A 21,435-nucleotide genomic window follows, 5' to 3' on the forward strand; every position below is an offset into this window, starting at 1 on the left:
GGTATTGAGAGAGTTCTAAATTAGAAAGTAATCACATAGTTTTGGGTATTTCAAATACTTGATATTGGGGAGATTCCACGAGTCTTTGATAACAATCTGTCTGGTTTGATGTTTTTTCATGTTACTGTGCCTCTTTTTCTGAATTCCTGTATACTTATAGCCCATATAGCTGGCCACTCTTGTGACTCACTTACGTGAAGGGGTAATCTTGAGATGAACAAAGTCATAAGAACAAGCCCTTGGGCAGCAGGAGATTTGTGTGTGTATGTGTTGGGGGTGGGAGAAGGGGACTGAAACTTTGAAGCCAGATCAGTATTGTAAGGCAGAAAGAGAGAGAGAGAGAGAGAGAGCGAGCACCAGGATATGGGTCCTGGTAGCTGCTCATGGGGTTGGCAATGTCAAAGGCTTGTATTGAGTCTCAGGTTCACTGGTGTGGGTGCCTGGCCCTAGTGATACATAAAAGCTTTTGAAACTGGGTTTTAACAGTGGGAGCCTGAATGCGTTTTGAACTTAAGTAAGCTAAGTTGACTGCTATGACTTTCAACTAAAATAATACTTTTCCTGGACTAGAGTGATGAGAACCCAAAGCTGGAATGGCAGGGGACTATGGAGAAGCAGACCTTTTTGAAGGCTTTTATTTTTTCCCCCATAAACCACTTTTTTTTAAATTAAACTTTTATTTAATGAATATAAATTTCCAAAGTACAGCTTATGGGTTACAATGGCTTCCCCCTCCCAAAACTTCCCTCCCACCCACAACCCTCCCCTTTCCCGCTCCCTCTCCCCTTCCAATCACATCATGATTCATTTTCAATTCTCTTTATATACAGAAGATCAGTTTAGTATAAATTAGGTAACGATTTCAACAGTTTGCCCCCATATAGCAACACAAAGTGAAAAAAAATACTGTTGGAGTACTAGTTATAGCATTAAATAAGAGTGTACAGCACATTAAAGACAGAGATCCTACATATTATTTTTTTAAAAAATTAATTAATTTTCTATGCCATTTCCAATTTAACACCAGGTTTTTTTTTTCATTTCCAATTATCTTTATATACAGAAGATCGATTCAGTATATAATTAGTAAAGATCTCATCACCATAAACCACTTTTTAAAAGTGATGAAATAAACTACCTAAGACACAATGTTTACACAATACTATTCATTTTCTATTTTGCTCAAGGTGATGCATTTTTAAAAATGAACTCATTCATGTGTTATCAAGTTCTTATACCTTTGACATTAGAGTTAAAATGTAATTGTCTGCCTCTGAGACAGAAACTATAGTTTTCATAAAAGAAGGGATTAAGACATTATTTTTTGAGGTTGGTGGCTTCCTGCTGCATGGAAAAGCTCCTTGGGGTCAGTGTGAGATGGAGAGCAGCTCAGCTCAGCACTGTGTTGTGTGGAACCACGTTTTAGACCTCAGGAATACTCCTAGAGGCAGAGCTGGGTGCTTGGCTGCAGTTGCTGGCAGGAGCATCCACATGCATGTCCATGGGACGTATTTTCCCCTGGAGGAACACACACTGGAAACTCTGGCTCTTTCACATCAAGAAGAACCTTGAAACCATGGAACTTGGGGTGGTCAGTCCCAATCCTACAATCAACAGAAAGCTCACTTGGGTTAAACAAAATTAAACTGAGATACTATCTGTACTTGAATTCACAATTTTTAGTTAAACTTTGGACTCCTACTCTGCTTAGGTTTTTGTAGACAATCTGGAAAGTGAGCTGGTTTCGTGGAGAGGACTCTGCTCCCTCCAGTCTGGTAACGCCCTGTGATTGCACTTTTTAGCCCTCTTTAGCTCACAGTATTGGTCTGCGTTGGTCTTGTGCTTGTTTTTTACATCATCATACTTTATGCACTGGCCACTTTTCCATTCTTGTTTCTCCTGGCCAGACTGCTTGTGGAGCACCAGTACTAACACAATCCTGAGAAGTGAAATTATCAATGCCTCAAGAAGATTCTCCTCTTTTGCTTTGACTTGTCGTTTGTGAATGTTTGAGGGAATCCTGTGGGGTCAAAACGTGGGAATTTGTAGTAGGGTAGTCAAGTGTCCGTATGTCCGTATGTCCTCCTAGCACTAACTCCCAAGATACAAATGAGGGTCAACGTTTTCATCTGCTGCACCTGATATTCTACTAGAGACACCCCTCCCCCTCTTCCTCCTCACACAGTGACAAAGATTTTGGAAGAGGAGGGTATCAGGGTTCTGGTATTGGCCTCTTGGAGAATGAGTTATTGGTGTTAAGGCATAAGTTTAAATATTAATTATTTTCTGCTTCATACTTATGCTATGGCCCAGGGAAAGTCTTTGCCCTCACAAGGCTTCAGTTTCCCTATCTGCTGGGTGGGGGGGCTACAATGCTCAGGCTGTGATGATGGCAGTGTGATGGTGACGCTGGTGTTGACAGGTAGTATGTGTCTGAAGGGTGGGTGGGGAAGATGTGCTAAAAGGATTAGTTGGATCAATTCGTCAAACACTCAATATTTATTTGTAAATTTGCAGAAAAGTAATGGTAATTAAGTCTTTAGAAGATTAATATGGGCTGGAGCTGTGGTGTAGCATGTAAAGCTGCCACCTGCAGTGTCAGCATCTCATATGGGCACCGGTTCCAGTCCTGGCTGCTCCACTTCCAATCCAGCTCTCTGCTATGGCCTGGGAAAGCAGTAGAAGATGGCCAAGTCTTTGGGCCCTTGCACCCATGTGGGAGACCTGGAAGAAGCTCCAGGCTCTTGGTTTCAGATAGGCCCAGTTCCAGCCATTGTGGTCATTTAGGGAGTTAACCAGCAGATGGAAGACCTTTATTTCTCTGCCTTTGCCTCTTTCTAACCCTGCCTTTCAAATAAATAAAAAATCTTTAAAAAATTTAATTTACAACTCTGGATAATGGTGAGGCCTTGAATGCTGCTGTTGGTTCTGAACTCCTTTATCCTTCCCCTAATGCCTGCACCAGATCAGTCACTAGTCTCATCATTGGCTTCTATATGTTGTTTAATGTAGGGGCCTCTTGGTCTCCTTTAAATGTATCTGTCTTAGTCTGTTCTGGAAGCTATGACAGAATACCTGAGATAGGGTATGTAGTCCATTTTCTGTTACTAATAACACAATGTCACAGACTGGGTAAGTTATAAAGAAAAAAGTGTATGTCGGCTCATGGTTCTGGTCCAAGGGCAAGGGACCATATCTGGTGAGTGCTTTTTCGCTGGAAGAGTCCTGTGGTGCCACAGGGCATCACACAAAGGCACTGAGTGTGCACCTGTGTAGTCTCTGCTCTCTTCTCCAGCAGTATTAAATCATAAGACTCCACCCTACTGATCTTGTTTACTAACTACTCACCTCCCAAAGGCTCCACCTCTAAACCTCATCCTCTGATTAGGTCTCCACTCTCTGAATACCTCACAGTGGGGGACTAAACTCCAGCATGAATTTTGAGGGATGGAAGACTCTAATCCAACCATGGTGTGGGGGAGTTTATAAACACAAACCTTTGGGGGACACATCACATCTAAACCATGACATGTTCTCTCTGTCTCTCTCCCTGTCTCTCTCTCTCCCTCCTCATCCCCTTCCTCTCTCTCTCATACACACACACTCTAGTGGGAGATTAGATGACATTGTAGGGTAGAGAACAGAGCACAGGATTCAGAATGAGAAAAATCTAAGTCTAGTTAGAAAATTTTCCTCTAGTGACCTTGAAAAAAATCAAATTCTTTGGTGGTGGGATAGGGCTTGGTGCAGTGGACTTCAGACTCTTGTATTCCCGTATTGGAGTACCTGGATGGTGTCCCAGCTCCTCCTCTTCTGATCCAGCTTCTTGATAATGAGCACCCTGGGAGGCAGCAGGTGATTGCTCAAGTGCTGGCTTGTCCCTGTCTCCCACATAGGGGACCTGGACGCAGTGTCTAGGCGCCTGTCTGTTGCAGATATTCGGACGGTGAACCAGAAAATGGAAGACTTCTCTTTGTGTCTCTGCCTTTCAAATAAAAAGAAAATAAACAAATAAAAAATTTTAAAAATAAACACACTCTTTGATCATGAGTCTTCTGTATTCATGATCATTCATATCTCACTGTTTGTTGTGAGAATGAAATATGATAGCAAAGGTGAACTGCTTAACACTGAGCTCGACAGACATGGTAGGCATTTTCTAAGTGTGATTAGAATCTAGGTGAGGATGAGATTTCCAAATTAAGATATATCCATGTCAGTGTCTTATCTAAGCATCCAAATAACACAGCTATTTGCTGAATTTACTTAAATTGTCTTCTAAACGTTGAGGGACAACACAGAGGAAACCTATATACTTTATTTTTCTGCACATTGTAGAATCTATTAGCTATTGAGATAAAATTAAATACAGTAAGCTTCAGAGAACCTGGTAAAGAACCTGTATTAGTTTTCTATTGCTGCATAAAAAATGACCAAAAGCTTAATGGCTTGAATAACACTCACCTGTTAATTCAGTTTCTGTAGGTCAACAGTCCAGGTTCTATGTGGTAAGAAGCCCTGTAGGGTCTCTCATCAAACAAACATTAAGTGTTGGCTGGGATTTTGATTCTCCTTGGGGACTCCTAGTTTATGGGTTATTGGAAGAATTCATTTCCCTAACTATAGTATTGAGGACTCCATTTTTTGCTGTTAACTGGGGATTACCATTAGCTCTTAGAAACCACCCTCTGTTTCTTGCCAGTTGGCCTTCACTGGCAGCTCACAGCGTAGATACTTGGTTGATTCCATGCGAGGCTGAGTGTGTCTTTCTGACCACCTTTTCTGCCCCCAGCTAGAAAAGAGCTCCGTCTTTAAAGGCCACAGGATCTCACTTTGAGGTCCATTGTTTGGAGACTTTCATTACATGGGCAAAAAACCTTCCCAGAGGTACTTAGATGTGTGTTTGACTTAATAGCTGGGAGAAAGGAATCTTAGGTCGTCTGTAGAATGTCTTATTTCTTCTCATATACCAATATTTTTCTCTAGAAACATTTATAAAAAGGTTTTTTTTCCTTGTCATTAGCTAGGGTTCTTTCAAATACAAGATGCAAAAAATTGAAAACAGTTCAAGACAGCAAGGAGGTGTTCTGTCCTTCAATTAGAACATTGGAGGCGTTGTGCTATTATGGATGTGGCCCCTTTCAATGGCTCACACATGTCTTTGGGGCTTCGTCTTTGGCTGAGTGTGACTTTCTTCTGTAGGGAGGCCTAGACAGGCCGACTTTGGGTCAGGTGCCCATTGGATTGGTCTGCCCAGATTGTTGCCCACCCCTGGGTCATGGCTGGAGAGTGAGGAGGCGTGGTGGCAGCATTCTTGAAACCACATGGAGGGGAAAAGCTTAGCAGGATGCTGTAAGCTTGGAACCCAGAGAAACTGGGTAGCTGTTGAGAGAAGGTTACCACAGTGAGATGAGTCAATATGATAATGACCTTTCCAGAGTAGAAATTATTTCCATTTCTACAGATAATGGACCACGCTAGTTGGAATCGTCTGGGAAATTATAACCAGCAGGTCTGTATAACTGTGACATGCACTGCTAAGAATTATCAATGCCCAGGTTAACACATCTGCCCCTGAGTGCTGAGCCTCGTCGCTCCTGCTCTGTGTTCTTTGTAACATGTTTCCCTGGTTGTTTCTACAGCCGTGGTGAAGGGGGATTTCCAAAGGGCTGCATTTCATGTTTTCATATGCTTCCTCTGCTGGTCTGCCTGTCGTTTTCATCCATGGCTGTAAAGTCGCTTGCTTGCAGGGGCCTCTATGGGATGCAGCCCCATGAGACCACCAGAATTCACACCAAGGAGGCACAACAACCCCGCTGAGCTTGGCCCCAAAGCACCCTGCCCTCGACCGTGCTCAGAGAATCACAGAAGTAAAGCCTCTGCTCCAACGTGGAATTCTCTTCCTTTAACGACGAGGTTTCCCAAAGTGGTTTCCTGTATGCTTCAGGATGGAGTCCAGCGCCTGACAAGGGCATCTAAGAAGCTTTGCCCTTGGGCCCTGCCTGCCTCTCTGGCATCACCTTTTGACCTCTGCTCTGTCCTTCCCCGTCCACATAACCTCTTGTCACTGTCAGAGACCATGCAGTATCTCTCCCTCCCTGTGCTTTTACCCACCATGATGTCTTTTCCTTAACCTACCACCTCCCCTTTTCATGCTCAGTTGCCTTGGTAGATCCTATGTGAAATTCAAACTTCAAGTCAAGCCTTGTATCTTCGTGTAAGATCTCCTCTACTTCCATTGTCTCTTACCTTTCCCTCTCTGTCTCATAGACCTCTGTATACTTTTTGTCCTTTTGTGACAGAGACAGGATATTGTAATGATGAAGGATACAGGTTTTGCAGCTAGGATTGAGAACCCAGCTCTGCCATCTACAGGTGTGCTTACAGGAAGCTACTCTCCTATACCTGCCTTTCCTTATCTATAAAATGAGGATAGCAACAGTCTCCACCTCACTTGATTTCTTTTCTTTGTGTTGTTTTTAATTTCAATGCTCAAATTTCTCCAAATTTGACCAGTAGAACTCCCTAGAGTCAGGCTCCGTGTTCCTTTTGGGAGGTTCTTCAGTTTTTTAAAGCAGTGTTAAGATATAACTCATATGCCATGTAATTCATTCATCAGCATGTTATCTCTTTTTACTGCCAAAAAGTACTCTAGTGCATGAATGTATCACATTTTGTTTATCCAGGTAGCAGTTGATGGGCATTTGGGTTGCTTCCACTTGGGAGGCTGCTGTGAGTAATGTTTCTGTAAGCATTCATGTACAAGCTTCTATGTGAATATGTTTTTCTTTTTCTTGGGCATATTTACCTAGAAGTAGAATTTTGGAATCACGTGGTAACTCTACATTTACCATGTTAGGGAGCTGGACCCAAGCAGTTTTCCAGGGCTCGAACCGGTGCCCATATGGGATGCCAGCACTGCAGGTGGCGGCTTTACCTGCTATGCCACAGTGCCAGCCCAAAGAATGTCTTAATCTTTGCATCTATGTGCCTGATGCTGGCCAGATTTTTTGAATGGAAGGATGATGAAATGGTAAATAGGCCTTCTCAGAGGGTATAGTGTCTGACAAATGCCAATCTCAACGTTGACACTCTCTTTGTAAGATGTGATAAACAGCCTAAGGGCCTTTCAAACCTTAGGGCATGTTAACAGTGTCTGCCTTAGGGAATCTCCTCCGAGAGCATGGCTTGCCACCCCTCGGTGCACATCACCCATTAATGGGTATACTGAGATATGGAGACTCTTCAATATTTTCCATTTCAGAGTTCCTAACCTCCCCATCCACCACCCCCGCAACTTTTTTTTGTGTGTGTGTGCTTCCTCTTCCCCTTGTTCCTAAGCGTGAACTCAGGGACTAGAATGTCTTTATAATATCAGTCTCAAGCAAATCTCCTTTGCTGGATCCTTAGGCTTTCAACCTCTAAAAGTTGAAAGTGCAAGGCTTGCTCCCAGCTTCTTAATAGTCTATGTCTATATTCTTTCCCTAGATGGTCTCACCCAGTTAAATGGCTTTAAATTCACGTGCATGATAATTGACTCCCAAACAACAAGGCTCCAGCCTTAACTCTTCACTGTGATACAGACTTCCATTATGATTGTCTACTGTTCATGTCTCAACTTTGATAACTAACAGACATCTCAACTACAACCTGACCCCCACCATATTTCTTCCACAAATCTATTCTCCTCCTAGTCACACATTTCAGCAAATAGTTCCATACAATTTCTCCATTTCCTTTAATTAAATCTTTAGGCTCCATCCTGATCCTTGTCTTTCTGTCACTCTTATTTATCCAGCAAATTCTATTGAATCTACCTTCAAAATTGGTCAGTGTCACAACACTGCTTAGCATTAATAGTGCCCCATCTGCCTATACAGGGTTTATGTAGTGGCCTGACTATTCCACTCTTGCTTGCTTCAGTTATGTTTTCTATATGATAGCCCATATGATCTGTCTAAAAGTATAATGCAGATCATATTAGTTTCTTGTTTAAAAACAATTACACTAGAAGAATATTCAGATTTCTTATGATTCCCATTCTAGCTTTTTTTAATTTAATGAATATAAATTTCCAAAGTACAGCTTATGAATTACAAAGGCTCCCCCCCACAACTTCCCCCCCACCCGCAACCCTCCCCTTTCCCACTCGCTCTCCCCTTCCATTCCCATCAAGATTCATTTTCAATTCTCTTTATATACAGAAAATCAGTTTAGTATATTATTAGTATATTATTAGTATATTTAGTATATTATTAGTATATTTAGTATATTATTAGTATATTATTAGTATATTTAGTATATTATTAAAGATTTCAACAGTTTGCCCTCACATAGCAACACAAAGTGAAAAAAATACTGTTGGATTACTAGTTATAGCATTAAATAACAGTGTACAGCACATTAATGACAGAGATCCTGCATGATATTTTTAAAAAAAGATTGATTACTTTTCTATGTAATTTCCAATTTAACACCAAGGGTTTTTTTTTTTTTCGTTTTCAATTATCTTTATATACAGAAGATCGCTTCAGTATATACTAAGTAAAGATTTCATCAGTTTGCACCCACACATAACCACAACATGTAAAAATACTGTTTCAGTACTAGCTATATTATTACTTCACCTTGGACAACCTATTAAGGACAGATCCCACACGGGACGTAAGTACACAGTGACTCCTGATGTTGATTTAACAATTTAACACTCTTGTTTATGGCATCAGTAATCTCCCTAGGCTCTAGTCATGAGTTGCCGAGACTATGGAAGCCTTTAGGGTTTGCCGACTTCGATCCTATTCCGACAGGGCCATAGTCAAAGTGGAAGTTCTCTCCTCCCTTCAGAGAAAGGTACCTCCTACTTTGATGGCCTTGTTCTTTCCACTGGGATCACACTCGCTGAGATCCTTCATTTAGGTCTTCTTCTTCTTCTTCTTCTTCTTTATCTTTTTTTTTTTCCCAGAGTGTCTTGGCTTTCCATGCCTAAAATACTCTCATGGGCTCTTCAGCCAGATCCAAATGCCTTAAGGGCTGATTCTGAGGCCAGAGTGCTATTTAGGACATCCATCATTCTATGAGTCTGTTGTGTCTCCCCCTTCCCATGTTGGATCCTTCTCTCCCTTTTTTTGGTTTTATCAGTTAATATTAGCAGACATTAATCTTGTTTGTGTGATCCCTTTGACTCTTAGATCTATCAGTGTGATTAGTTGTGAACTGATATTGATCACCTGGACTGGTGAGATGGCATTGGTACGTGCCACCTTGATGGGATAGTATTGGAGTCCCCTGGCACTTTTCTAACTCTACCATTTGGGGCAAGTCCAATTGAGCATGTCCCCAATTGTACATCTCCTCCCTCTCTTTTTCTCATTCTTATGTTTAACCAGGATCACTTTTCAGTTAAGATTTAGACACCTAAGAATAATTGTGTGTTAATTACAGAGTTCACAAAAAAATTACTAAAATGGATAAAGTATTACATTGTACATCAACAGTCAGCACCATAGCTGATCAAGTCACTATTTCTCATAGTGTCCATTACACTTCCACAGGCAGAGAGGACAGTGAGAGAGAGAGACAGAGAGAAAGGTCTTCCTTTTGCCGTTGGTTCACCCTCCAATGGCCGCCGCGGCTGGTGCGCTGCGGCCGGCGCACCGCGTTGTTCCGAAGGCAGGAGCCAGTTGCTTCTCCTGGTCTCCCATGGGGTGCAGGACCCAAGCACTTGGGCCATCCTCCACTGCACTCCCTGGCCACAGCAGAGAGCTGGCCTGGAAGAGTGGCAACCGGGACAGAATCCGGTGCCCCAACCGGGACTAGAACCTGGTGTGCCGGCACTGCTAGGCAGAGGATTAGCCTGTTGAGCCACGGCGCTGGCCCGATTCTAGCTTTCTTAACTTGGCTTTTTAAAATAAAAGATGGGGTTTTTACCAGGTGCAGATATTTAATGATTCTAGGTTTCAGAGTGAGCTGCCTGTTCATTATAGCCAGATTTTCAAAATAAGTGGACAGAAACTTGTTCCGAAACTTTTGAAATCCCTTTATAAAATGAATGAAAGGATTGAGACAGAGAGAGAGAGAGAGAGAGAGAGAGAGAGAGAGAGAGAGAGAGAGAGTCATTAGAAGAAATATTTAGAAAAAGCCACACTGTAGGTACCATCCTGTGTCCCACTGAGGAATTTATTTCTTTTGCTTCAAAACTTATAGTGATCAGGAATTCCTTGGGGCCACTCACAAATCTTATATTAGTTCTTCAGTTGGGAGGTGCAGTGTACAGGGGTTTTGCTTCTGCCTGGGGAGTTTAGAGGATGACAGACAGCTTGCCTGGCTAACTGTTGGAGTAAAGTCAAGAGGGTGTAGCTACATCAGGACAAGGTGTGCCATCTGTAGATCATAAGAGAATGCTAGGTCTGATTTTCTCTCCAAATTTTTGTGTTGAAGCTTAACTACCAATGTGATAGTATTAAGAGTTGGGACCTTTATTTCATTTTATTTTTTTTAACTTTTATTTAATGAATATAAATTTCCAATGTACAGCTTATGGATTACAATGGCTTCCCCCTCCCATAACTTCCCTCCCACCCACAACCCTCCCCTCTCCCGCTCCCTCTCCTCTTCCATTCACATCAAGATTCACTTTCAATTCTCTTTATATACAGAAGATCAATTTAGTATATATTAAGTAAAGATTTCAACAGTTTGCACCCACATAGAAACACAAAGTGAAACATACTGTTTGAGTACTAGTTATAGCATTAAATCAAAATGTACAACACATTAAGGACAGAGATCCCACATGAGGAGCAAGTGCACAGTGACTCCTGTTGTTGACCCAACAAATTGACACTCTAGTTTATGGTGCCAGTAACCACCCTAGGCTCTTGTCATGAGTTGCCAAGGTTATGGAAGCCTTCCAAGTTCGCCGACTCTGATCATATTTAGACAAGGTCATAAAAGACAGGTTGAGGATAGTAACCAATGATCCTAAGAGTGGCGTTAACCAGGTCTGAACTATTATACAGCATTAAGTGGGGAAGAGGATCATCAGTACACACAGGTTGGGAGTAGAGTCATTGGTGGTAGAGTAGAGGTTATGATTACAAAGGGATGAGGCCCAAGTGCGCTAGACAGGGCCTAGAACAAAGGACAGAGTCATTATTAGATGTGCTAAGAAAGGTGCTGTCTAAGCTACAGTTAAGTTTCCTGATTGAGAGGTAAATAGAACCTAACAAAAGGGGCCTGGTAATAATCTGTTGGGCTTTAGGCCTTGTAAGTTAAGAGGCCCAGACCTATCTATCTCTTCATATGGGGTACATCCTAAGGGAGGTGTGAACCACCTGGGGGAAAGCACCCTGTTGACTTTCATTACTTAGCTGGCCTGGGAGGAGAGCTGGCCAGGTAAAGGCAGGTGGCATCTCTAACAAGAAATTGACAGTTCTGCCTGCAATGTTGCTGACCCTGCTTGGTCATCCCCTCAGCTGCAGTGGTCACTTTGGAAGTTGGGCTGAGTGAAGGGCTTTTCAGCTTGGAGCCAATAAGATCTGTGGCTCTGACCTGGGCATCCTTCGACTCCAGGGCAGGTCCATTTCCAGTGATCCAACTCTTGGCAGAGCTGCCAGGGCTCTTCACAAGTTGACTTCTGCTGAAGCCCAGGCTTACCACATTGAAAGCCACTGCAGTGGACTGGCCTGTTGGGTCTCCTTGAGGGCAGATAACTGTACAGATCAGCCATTAATAGGCCTGCCACCCATTGCTTCTGATGCCTAGCTTTCTGTTCCTCCTGGTTTGTGTTAAAGCAGACCACAGGATGCAAGTCAAGAGGGTGCTCAAGTCCCATCTCTAATCTTTGGTGGCCTGAACTACAAGTCTATAGTCACAGGCATGTTCTGTAGTAGTTTTTCTAAGGTAGATAATGCCCATGAGGAAAATTATATTCTCACTTTAAAACTTTCTTTCCCTTTGGTCTGAAAGGGAGGTTTTTTCTACTTACTTTTTACTTCACTGATGGCGAAGTGAATCTAGCTATGAGATTATAATTTAAGCTCTTATTTTGGCTATGCTGTTATAGAAAAATGTTAGCCATCTCTTTTATAAGGTCTAAAGATTAAATTGTGCTTCCTACAGATTCCTTCATAATAGAATTAGTTTCCTACCTTGAAGAGAATAGAGAAATGAAAGAACAAGTTGGGCTTAGAATAGAGAAATGAGGGAGCAAGTCCTAGATCGCTTGCTGGCAATAGCAATATCACATGAATACTTAGCAAACAGTTTCAACCATTAGATAACAACTTAAGAAAACATTTACCAGAAGGTCCAATGCCTTCTATAAATTTTAAGAATCATGTATTTGAAAACACGTCTTAAATATCTAACATGGTGTAGTTTGTTTAACCAGTAAACTTAAGCACAACCATATAAAATGTTTTTAGGTTCTTTCTATCAACAAGTATAAAACATAGGATACAGAGATTCAGGTCACACAAATTAAAATGTATCTTTGATTGATTTTAGCAGCTTAAATTTATGGACAATCTTATCTATAAGCCAATTAAAATAAAATTCTTAATAGAATTTCCCCATGTGGACATACAATATGTACACACATATAACATAATAGACCAATACAGCAATTTTAATAATAGCTTTTAAAATCTTTAACTCTTTTTGTAGATTGCCAATTGATTTGAATTGCTTTTTGTTTTTAGTAACCTCAGTTAACCATAGTTTCTCTCAGTTGGTACTGTTAATACATTATTGGCTTCATCTGTTTACAGAGCCATCCCAAAGTACTGAATACAATAGAAGTGGCTGGAAAAAGTCCATAGGAACCTATAGGAGGACAGCTAAACACAGAACCAACAACGCTTTAGTTTTATAAGCAGCACATCATATATAACTGTGGATGACAAAAGACTTTAAGTCGCCATGTTTAAAATTATAAACTCATCAACCAACAAGAGGCACTTGCTTACTTCACAGTATTTTTGAAAGCACCTGTAGGATTTTACAAGTATTTAACCCTTTAGGCCTCTGGGGCTTTCTCATTAAGAAAACTATCATGTCTAGTAACACAAGATCATTAGACTTTTTAATTCTCAAACATTTGTATTAATAGCATTTTCCATTATAGAAACTTAAAATTTAGTACCACGTCACATCTTGACAGTTCTTCTAATATAATCCAAATAGCCTGATTAATTGCTGTCTCTATAAGATGAGAGACATAGGTCCTTCAATTTTTTCAGTTGGGCCCAAACTGGAAAAACCAAAGTCCAGGATTTACTGGAAATTTTAGAGTCCAGATTGTTTGAAACTTTGATTTTTTGAATGCCTGTCAAGAATGCCAAGAAGGCTCAAAATCCAAAATATCTGGTTGAAATAAGATTCCTTAAAATCATGACATATTATAGACCAAATTTGATCATTGTTACAAGGTGATTATTCAAATCTTTGAAAATAAGCACATATTTAAATAACCCATAGCTCTTAATAAAAATTCAGCTGTTTTTGAACAATTAGAATTTAACAGACATCAAGAGAACATAATAGATTACTTTAACACATTGCTTTAACAGAGAATCAGATTTTAATTCTATGTCAAAGAGAAATTGAGCTTCCTGTGATCTTTTGCTGTGAGGTTTCCTCCCTTTACCTTCTTTCATATTGATGACCATGTTTCTGTGTTTCTGTGTGTAACACATCTTTAAGTATCTTTTGCAGGGCAGGATGAGTGGCAACAAATTTTTTCAATTTCTGTTTGCTGGGAAAAGTCTTAATTTCACCTTCATTCACAAATGAGAGCTTTGCAGGATATAATATTCTGGGCTGGCAGTTTTTCTCTCTTAGTACCTGGGCTATGTCTCGCCATTCCCTTCTAGCTTGTAGGGTTTCTGATGAGAAGTCTGCTGTGAGTCTAATTGGAGAACCTCTGAGAGTAATCTGACGTTTCTCTCTTGTACATTTTAGAATCTTTTCTTTATGTTTCACTGTGGTGAGGATCTCTTTTGGTCATGTTTACTAGGGGTTCTATGAGCTTCCTGTACTAGGATGTCTCTGTCCTTCTCCAAACCTGGGAAATTTTCTGCTAGTATCTCACTGAAAATGCCTTCTAATCCTTTCTCCCTCTCCATGCCTTCAGGAACTCCTAGAACCCGAATATTGGGTTTTTTAATAGTATCCTGTAGATTCCCAACAATATTTTTTAGATTTCTAATTTCCTCTTCTTTTCTTTGGTTTGCCTGTTTCCTTTCCTGTTCTGTCTTTTAAGTCCAATATTCTCTCTTCTGCTTCGCCCATTCTGTTTTTAAGGCTCTCTAATATGTTTGTCATTTGATCTATTGAATTCTTCATTTCATTATGATTTGTTGTCACTATCACAGTTTCTTGTTCCACTAGTTGTTTCATTTCATTTTGATTCCTCCTTAATATTGCATTTTCACGAGAGAGATTTTCTAACTTGTCCATTAAGGATTTCTGTAGTTCAAGAGTTTGTTTTTGAGAACTTCTTAATGTTCTTATCAATTTTTTGAGATCCTCTTGTTGCATTTCTTCTATCTCATCATTGTCATAATCTTGAATTGGGGTGTCTTTTTCATTTGGGGGTGTCATAGTGTCTTCCTTGTTCTTGTTACCTCGGTTTTTGCGTTTGTTGTTTGACATACTGGAGATACTCTTTGGTTTCTTCACTGTGGTGTTTTTTCTTTTTATAATATGACTCTAGAATAAGTGGACTGTCTGCTTTCGATGGAGCCTTAGAGACTTGAGATGGGTGTGGCCTGAGAGCTCTGTTTGGTTCCTCAGGGTTGAGGGTGTGTCAAAGGTGACACTCCCAGGTTAGGCGTGGTAAATCTCTCTCTCTTTCTTTTTTTTTTTTTTATTCAAAAGGCAAGTAATTCTGCACAGCTGAATGTAATTGGAGGTAGTTAGCAGGCGAATGATATACCCACAGGAGCCAGAGATCGGAAGCTCTTTCCCAAGGACCACACAGGGAATCTCTGCTGCTCTCAGTGTGGGCTCCAGTTCTCCTGCAGTCTCCCACTGGGTTGCCAAGGTTACCGAATTATAGCATCTCTGGAGAGTACTCACGTGAATTCTGTGAGTTCTCTCCCCCACCATCTCTTTTTTCACAGTCTCAGTTGTTTAGCAACACACATTCCCAATCTCCTGTTATTTCACACCCCCCCCCCCCCCGAGTCAGGTGTTTCTGCTAGGCTCAGGGCCGGTGCAGACCTGAGGTCACCCTGCTTATGACGTATGTCCAAAATGGTGCCTGCTCTTTGTCTTGCTCGCCTTTGAGAGGTGAGCGGAGAGAGAGAAACTTGTGTCCGTATTGGTCACTTTTTTTTTTTTCTCTCTCTCTTCTAGTTAGTCTGGTGAACTTTTCCCTACGGGGTTTCTGTTTCAAGATGTGATTTCTTTCTCCCACATGTGCTCCTACCATCTACCATAGGGCTTTTGCTACAGCCTGTGTCATGCCATTTGGTCTTTCAGCCTTGAAAACTGAGTGGAAAAAAAGTTATTTTTTAAATATTTATTTATTTATTTGAAAGGTAGAGTTACAGAGAGGGAGAGGCAGAGGCATAGAGAGAAAAGTCTTCCATCTGCTGATTTACTCCCCAGGTGGCTGCAATGGCCAAGGCAGGGCCAGACTGAAGCCAGAGTCCAGAAACTTCATCTGGGTCCCTCACATGGGTGCAGGGGCCCTAGGAATTGGGCCATCTTCCACTGCCTTCCCAGTTACATTAGCAGGGAGCTGGATCAGAAGTAGAGCAGACAGGACTTGAACTGGTGCCCACATAGGATGCTGGGGCTGCAGGTGGCAGCTTAAATCTCTACACTGCAGTGCCTGCACCCAAAACTTTGTTTCTTTATAAGTCGTCTTCTTCAAGTGTTTCATTAAAATGATGATGAGCTGGCTTCAACAATTACCCTGCACCAAGTATTTTGTTGTAGTTATACAAAATGGACTAAGACAATGTGGATTATAAAACAATCAAATTGTAGAAGCAGAGGGTAGAATGGATACATATCCGTCAAGGGTGCAAAGTTTCAGGTGTGCTAACTGAGTAACTTTGGCGACCTAATGGCCTGTAATGTGAATGTAGTTTTGGAGTCATGGTTGTGGTGCAGTGGGTTTTCTGCTGGCTGCAATATTGGCATCCCATTTGAGCACCAATTGGAGTCCCCACTGCTCTGCTTCTGATCCAGCTCCCAGCTAATGTGCCTGTGAAAGCAACAGAAGATGGTCCAACTACTTGGGTATTGCCACCCATAGAGGAGACCCGAGTGTAGTGCATGGCTTCGGGCTTTGGCCTGGCCCAACCCTGGTAATCTCAGGGAGTGAACCAGTGGATGGAAGAGCTTGCTCTCTGTGTTTCCTCCTCTGTGTAACTCTGTCTTTCGAACAAATAAATATTTTTTTTTACAAATAATGTTTTGTGTACTTGGAATTTGTGAAGAGGGTAGATCTTTTATGTTCTCACTATATAGAGAAAAGAAGTTGAAAATAGTAACTAAGTGAGGTGATAGATATGTTATAAAAGATTTTCAACATGGTCTCATAGGAATCTCTTTTTTAAGGTTGATGTTGAAGGACACATATGTATTGTAAGATATGTTGTCTCAGTATGGTTGACAAATCTTAGGTGGCCTCCCATGGTCCCTACCATGTTGTTAAACTTCTGTGCAGCCTAGTTCCTTTGAGTGCAAATGGGGACTCTGGCTTACTTTTGGCTAGTAGAATATGGCAACGGTGGTAGGATTTCATTTTATGATTTCTTCCTTTTAATTAAGGCTGCCTCTTTCCAGTAGACTCCTTCTTCTGAATTTAAGAAGAGGCCATGTTGAAGCATCCTTCTTGGCTTAGACAGTGGATGGGTGGCCTCCAACTAACACCCAGCAAAATGTAGGGGCCCTCAGCCCTACAATCACAAAGAAATGAATTCTGTCGCTGGAAACACACAACCATTTTCAGCCATTATCAATTACCTATATTTTAGAGTCTAGGGAGGATTTAAAGTAGAGATTTGGATGAAAAGGTAGGCCAAGGTGTATGACCGCCCAAGGTATATGACTGCCCATGGATGAGAGTGGGTGTACAAAAGGGAAGCACTGCTAAGACAGACTTCTTTGTTATCACTGCTTTTCTTAGATAGCTCTTTGTAGTTAGTGAATCTTTCATCTATCTATCTACCTACCTACCTGCCTACCTGTCTATCATCTATATTTAGAGATTTTATTTATTTGAAAGATGGAATTACAGAAAAAAGGAGAGAAGGAGAGAGAAAGTGAGATCTTTTATCTGTGTTTCGTTCCCCAAATGTCTGTAACAACTGGGGCTGGGCCAGGACAAAGGCAGGAGCCAGGAACTTCCTCCAGGTCTCCCATATGAGTGGCAGGGACTCAAGTACTTGTTCCATCTTATTCTGCCTCCCAGGAGCATTAGCAGGAAGCTGGAGTGGAAGCAGAGGCAGCACTTGATTCCAGGGACTCTGATATGGGATGCAAGCATCCAAGTGGGGCTTAACCTATTATACCACAATACCTGGCCCATGTTGTCTGTATACGCAGAGTCTTTTAAAAATTATTTATTTATTTGAGATGAATAGAGAGAGGAGCAGGGAGAGATAAGGGAGAGGGGAAGAGAGAAGAGGAGAGGAGGGGAGGGGAGAGGGGAGGAAGGGAGGAGAGGGGAGGGGAGAGGAGAGAGGAGAGGAGAGATCTCCCTCCCATCCACTATTTCACTCCTAAATGCCTGCAATAGCTGAGTTGTACTGAGGCTGAAGCTGGGAGCTGGGGACTCAATCCAGGTTTCCTACATGACTGGAATCTGATTGCTTGAACCATCACTATGGCCCCCTAGAGAGTCTGCGTTAGCAGGAAGCCGGACTCCGAAGCCTGAACCGAGAATTGAGCATAGGCATTCCAGTGTGAAATGTGGGCATCTTGACTGGCATCTTATCCAGCAGGCTAAACACCTGCCTGTATATTTAAAGTCTTGAGAATGATCAGATGGGAAAAGGAGTGTTCACAATGGCTGGCATTAGAATAAGAACGGAACTCAGTCACAGAGATCCTGAAAAATCCTCTACACTTATGCAAAGCGTGGCAGCTTGCAGGCAAAATGAGAAAAGGTAAAGCAGGAACATTTGGTAGGCCAGTGATAACTGACCCCAGGGCATTTGCATCCTTTGTGAGCGGAGAGTACACCTTTTCTTCCTAACCTAAGCTGCCTCCCTTCTGAGCTCCCGTTCAGATACAGAGCCTGACCCGCCTTCTGCACCTTCAGAAAAGACTGAGTGAGGAGAGGGAGGAGGCAGAGACCACAGCATCCTGGTGGTGTCTACAGGAGAGGTGGGAATGCAGCCAGCACTGACGGTCTTCTTCATGCTGCTCTTTGTGCTGCTGTCTGTCCTGGGAATCCTGGCCAACAGCTTCATTGTGCTTGTGTTGAGCAGGGAGTGGCTGCGACATGGTAGGCTGCTTCCCTCAGACACGATTCTCATTAGCTTGAGTGCCTTCCGCCTCTGTCTGCAGTGTGTGGGGCTGGGGGACACCTTCTTCTCCTACCTCTCCCAGGAGGAGTACTACAGGGGTCGTGCCCACGAGTTCTTGCATCTGCACTGGCACTTCCTGAACACGGCCACGTTCTGGTTTGGCACCTGGCTCAGCGTCCTGTTTTGTCTGAAGATCGCTAACTTCTCCCAGCCCGCCTTCCTCTGGTTGAAGTGGAGGCTCCCGCGGTTGGTGCCACAGTTCCTGTTGGGCTTTGCCCTGCTTTCCTTCATCACAACTCTACTGATGTTTTGGGGGAACCACGTTCTGCATCAAGGACTCACGCTCAGAAAGTTTTCTGGGAATACCACCTACAAGGAGTGGAAAAGGAGGCTAGAATTTCACTTTTTCCTGCCTGTGAAGCTTGTCACACTGTCAATTCCTTGCTGTTTTTTCCTGCTCTCAATCGTGCTGTTGATTAGTTCTCTGAGGAAGCACGCTTGGAGAATGAAACGCAATGCCCACAGCCTGCAGGACTCCAGCGGCCAGGCTCACAATAGAGCTCTGCGGTCACTCGTTTCTTTCCTCACTCTTTATACTCTGTCTTTCATGTCCCTGGTCATCAATGGCACATTCTTCAGCTCCTTGGAGAGTGAGTGGTACTGGCCATGGCAAATTATACTCTACCTGTGCATCTGTCTCCATCCCTTTGTCCTCATCTCTAGCAATCTCAAGCTTCGCAGTGTGTTCAGGCATCTGCTTTTGTTGGCCAGGGGCTCCTGGGTCACCCAAACGGCAGTGTCTCCTTATACAGGTGAGGAAAACAGAACCATGGCTCACCTGTGTGGAAATGGCAGCTGAGTCAAGGATCATGCTGTGCGGTGCTTTCTCTGCGAAGGAGAGGAGAGAAGAAAATCCAGGAACTCTGAACATGCTTGCTTTGTTTTCTTAGAATACTGATTAAACAGAGCCTTAGGAATCTCAGAGAGTCAATGTTATCAGGACGTTCAAAAGATAAAATTTTGTGTTGCTCTGTATGTTTGTATCCCCTTTGTTATCTGGAAGCCTTCACTTAAAAGTCTTTTTTTTTAAGACTTTATTTATTTATTTGAGAGGTAGAGTTATTTATTTGAGAGAAAGATCTTCCATCTGATGGTTCACTCACCAAATGGCCACAATGGCCGTAGCTGGGCTGATCTGAAGCCAGGAGCCAGGTGCCTCCTCTGGGCCCCCCATGTGGGTGCAGGGGTCCAAGCACTTGGGCCATTTTCCACTGCTTTCCCAAGCACATGAGCAGAGAGATGGATTGGGAGAGGAGCAGCCGGCGCATGAACCGGTTCCCATATGAAACGCCAGCACTGCAGGCAGAGGTTAGCCTACTGTGTCACAGCGCCGGTCCCACACTTAGAAGTCTTGATTAACTGTCCCATGTTAACCAACTGCCTACTGAGGCATTAAGAGAAAATGTTTGTGTCTACAACTGCACTCCATGTGGGTGTGGCAGCAACAGCCATCCTGGGGACAATGTCATGGTCACACGGGAGTTCCAAGGGACAGCTGGCTGTGGCTGGCAGGAGCCAGGTCTGGAGATTCCTCTTCTCTTGCAAACTTGGGTAATGCAGTTTTAGTTTTATTTCAGTTTCCTGGAAGAGTTCTTTACACCAGCCCATCTCTGTTCTCATTAATATCCCCATTGTTTTGTTCCATATTTCCTGCTTTCTGAAGTTTTTAGTGACAGAATTTTTCCCATGTTTATTATTCTTTTACAAAAGGATGCATTGTGACTTTCTATTTTTTGCAGCTGTTTCTGGGACTCTTTTTTCTCCTCAGGCAAATGTCACAAAGTCACATCTGCACTGAATAAACATGTACTTTTATCCTGGAAAACAGACCCAAGAATTTCTTAGTTTGTGTCTGAAAACTATTTTAAGGTGTTTTTTTTTAAGAGTCACCCTATTAAGTTTTAAACTTCAATATGGTTTTAAAAGACTTTGCTTCAACTACTATGTAAGCATTTTCAATATAATTTCAGGAAAGAAACCTTTTATTTAGAGATGGGTGCCTCTAAGGCAGCATTCCAAGATTTTGCTAAAAAGTGTCAATGTGAAAACTTGTAGAGAATAGATTGCAACTGGATTCCTGATAGGGAGAAATTTTAATTTTCTCTGAGAGTAGAAATAATTTTCCTGTTGGTTAGGTGATAGGATGCTAAGTGGACGCATGTTCATAAATTATAATCTCTGAGCAAATAATTCTACATGTTAAATGTTAATGTTTAAAAATAGACAGTAGACTTGCATGGTTAATGATCTGAAATGTATTTAGGAGTGTACATAGAAAAACCTGTCTCCTACCTATTCCCTGTGGTGCATTCTTATCTATCATAGGCCTGTCCTTCTAGAGATATGTCTTTAAAAGATTTATTCATTTGTTTATTTAAAAGGCAGAGAGAGAGAGAGAGAGAGAGAGAGAGATTTTCCATTCATAGGTCCACCCCCCAAGTGACTGCAACAGCCCAGTTGGGGCCAAGTTGAAGCCAGGAGCTTAGAACTCCATCCTAGTCTACATGGGTGGAAAGTATTTAGTCTACATGAGATGAAATACTTGGGTTTTCTTTAGCTTTCTCAGGTGCATTAGAAGGGAGCTGGATGGAGCCGGTGCTGTGGCATATCAGGTAAAGCTGCCACCTACAGTGCTGGAATCCCATGTGGGTGCCAGTCCAGCTGCTCCTCTTCTGATCCAGCTCTCTGCTATGGCCTGGGAAAGCAGTGGGAGATGGCCCAAGTCCTTGGGCCCCTGCACCTGCATGGGAGACCAGAAGAGGCTCTTGGCCTCCTGGGTGGCCATCTGGGGAATGAACCAGCGGATGGGAGATCTCTCTCTCTCTCTCTCTCTCTACCTCTCTGAAACTCTGCCTTTCAAATAAATAAATAAATCTTAAAAAAA

The 21,435-nt window shown here is 42.3% G+C and overlaps 1 protein-coding gene across 1 annotated transcript; it reads left to right on the top strand.

Annotated features, from left to right (window-relative positions):
* Positions 1-18,354: 18,354 nt before the first annotated feature.
* On the top strand, positions 18,355-19,350 carry TAS2R41 (taste 2 receptor member 41). The gene has a single exon (XM_062194865.1). It carries the CDS (start codon positions 18,355-18,357, stop codon positions 19,348-19,350), a length of 996 nt encoding a protein of 331 aa, XP_062050849.1.
* The last annotated feature ends 2,085 nt before the right edge of the window (positions 19,351-21,435 follow it).

This window comes from Lepus europaeus, chromosome 1 (genome assembly GCF_033115175.1).
Source record: "Lepus europaeus isolate LE1 chromosome 1, mLepTim1.pri, whole genome shotgun sequence".
NCBI classification, from domain to species: Eukaryota; Metazoa; Chordata; class Mammalia; order Lagomorpha; family Leporidae; genus Lepus; species Lepus europaeus.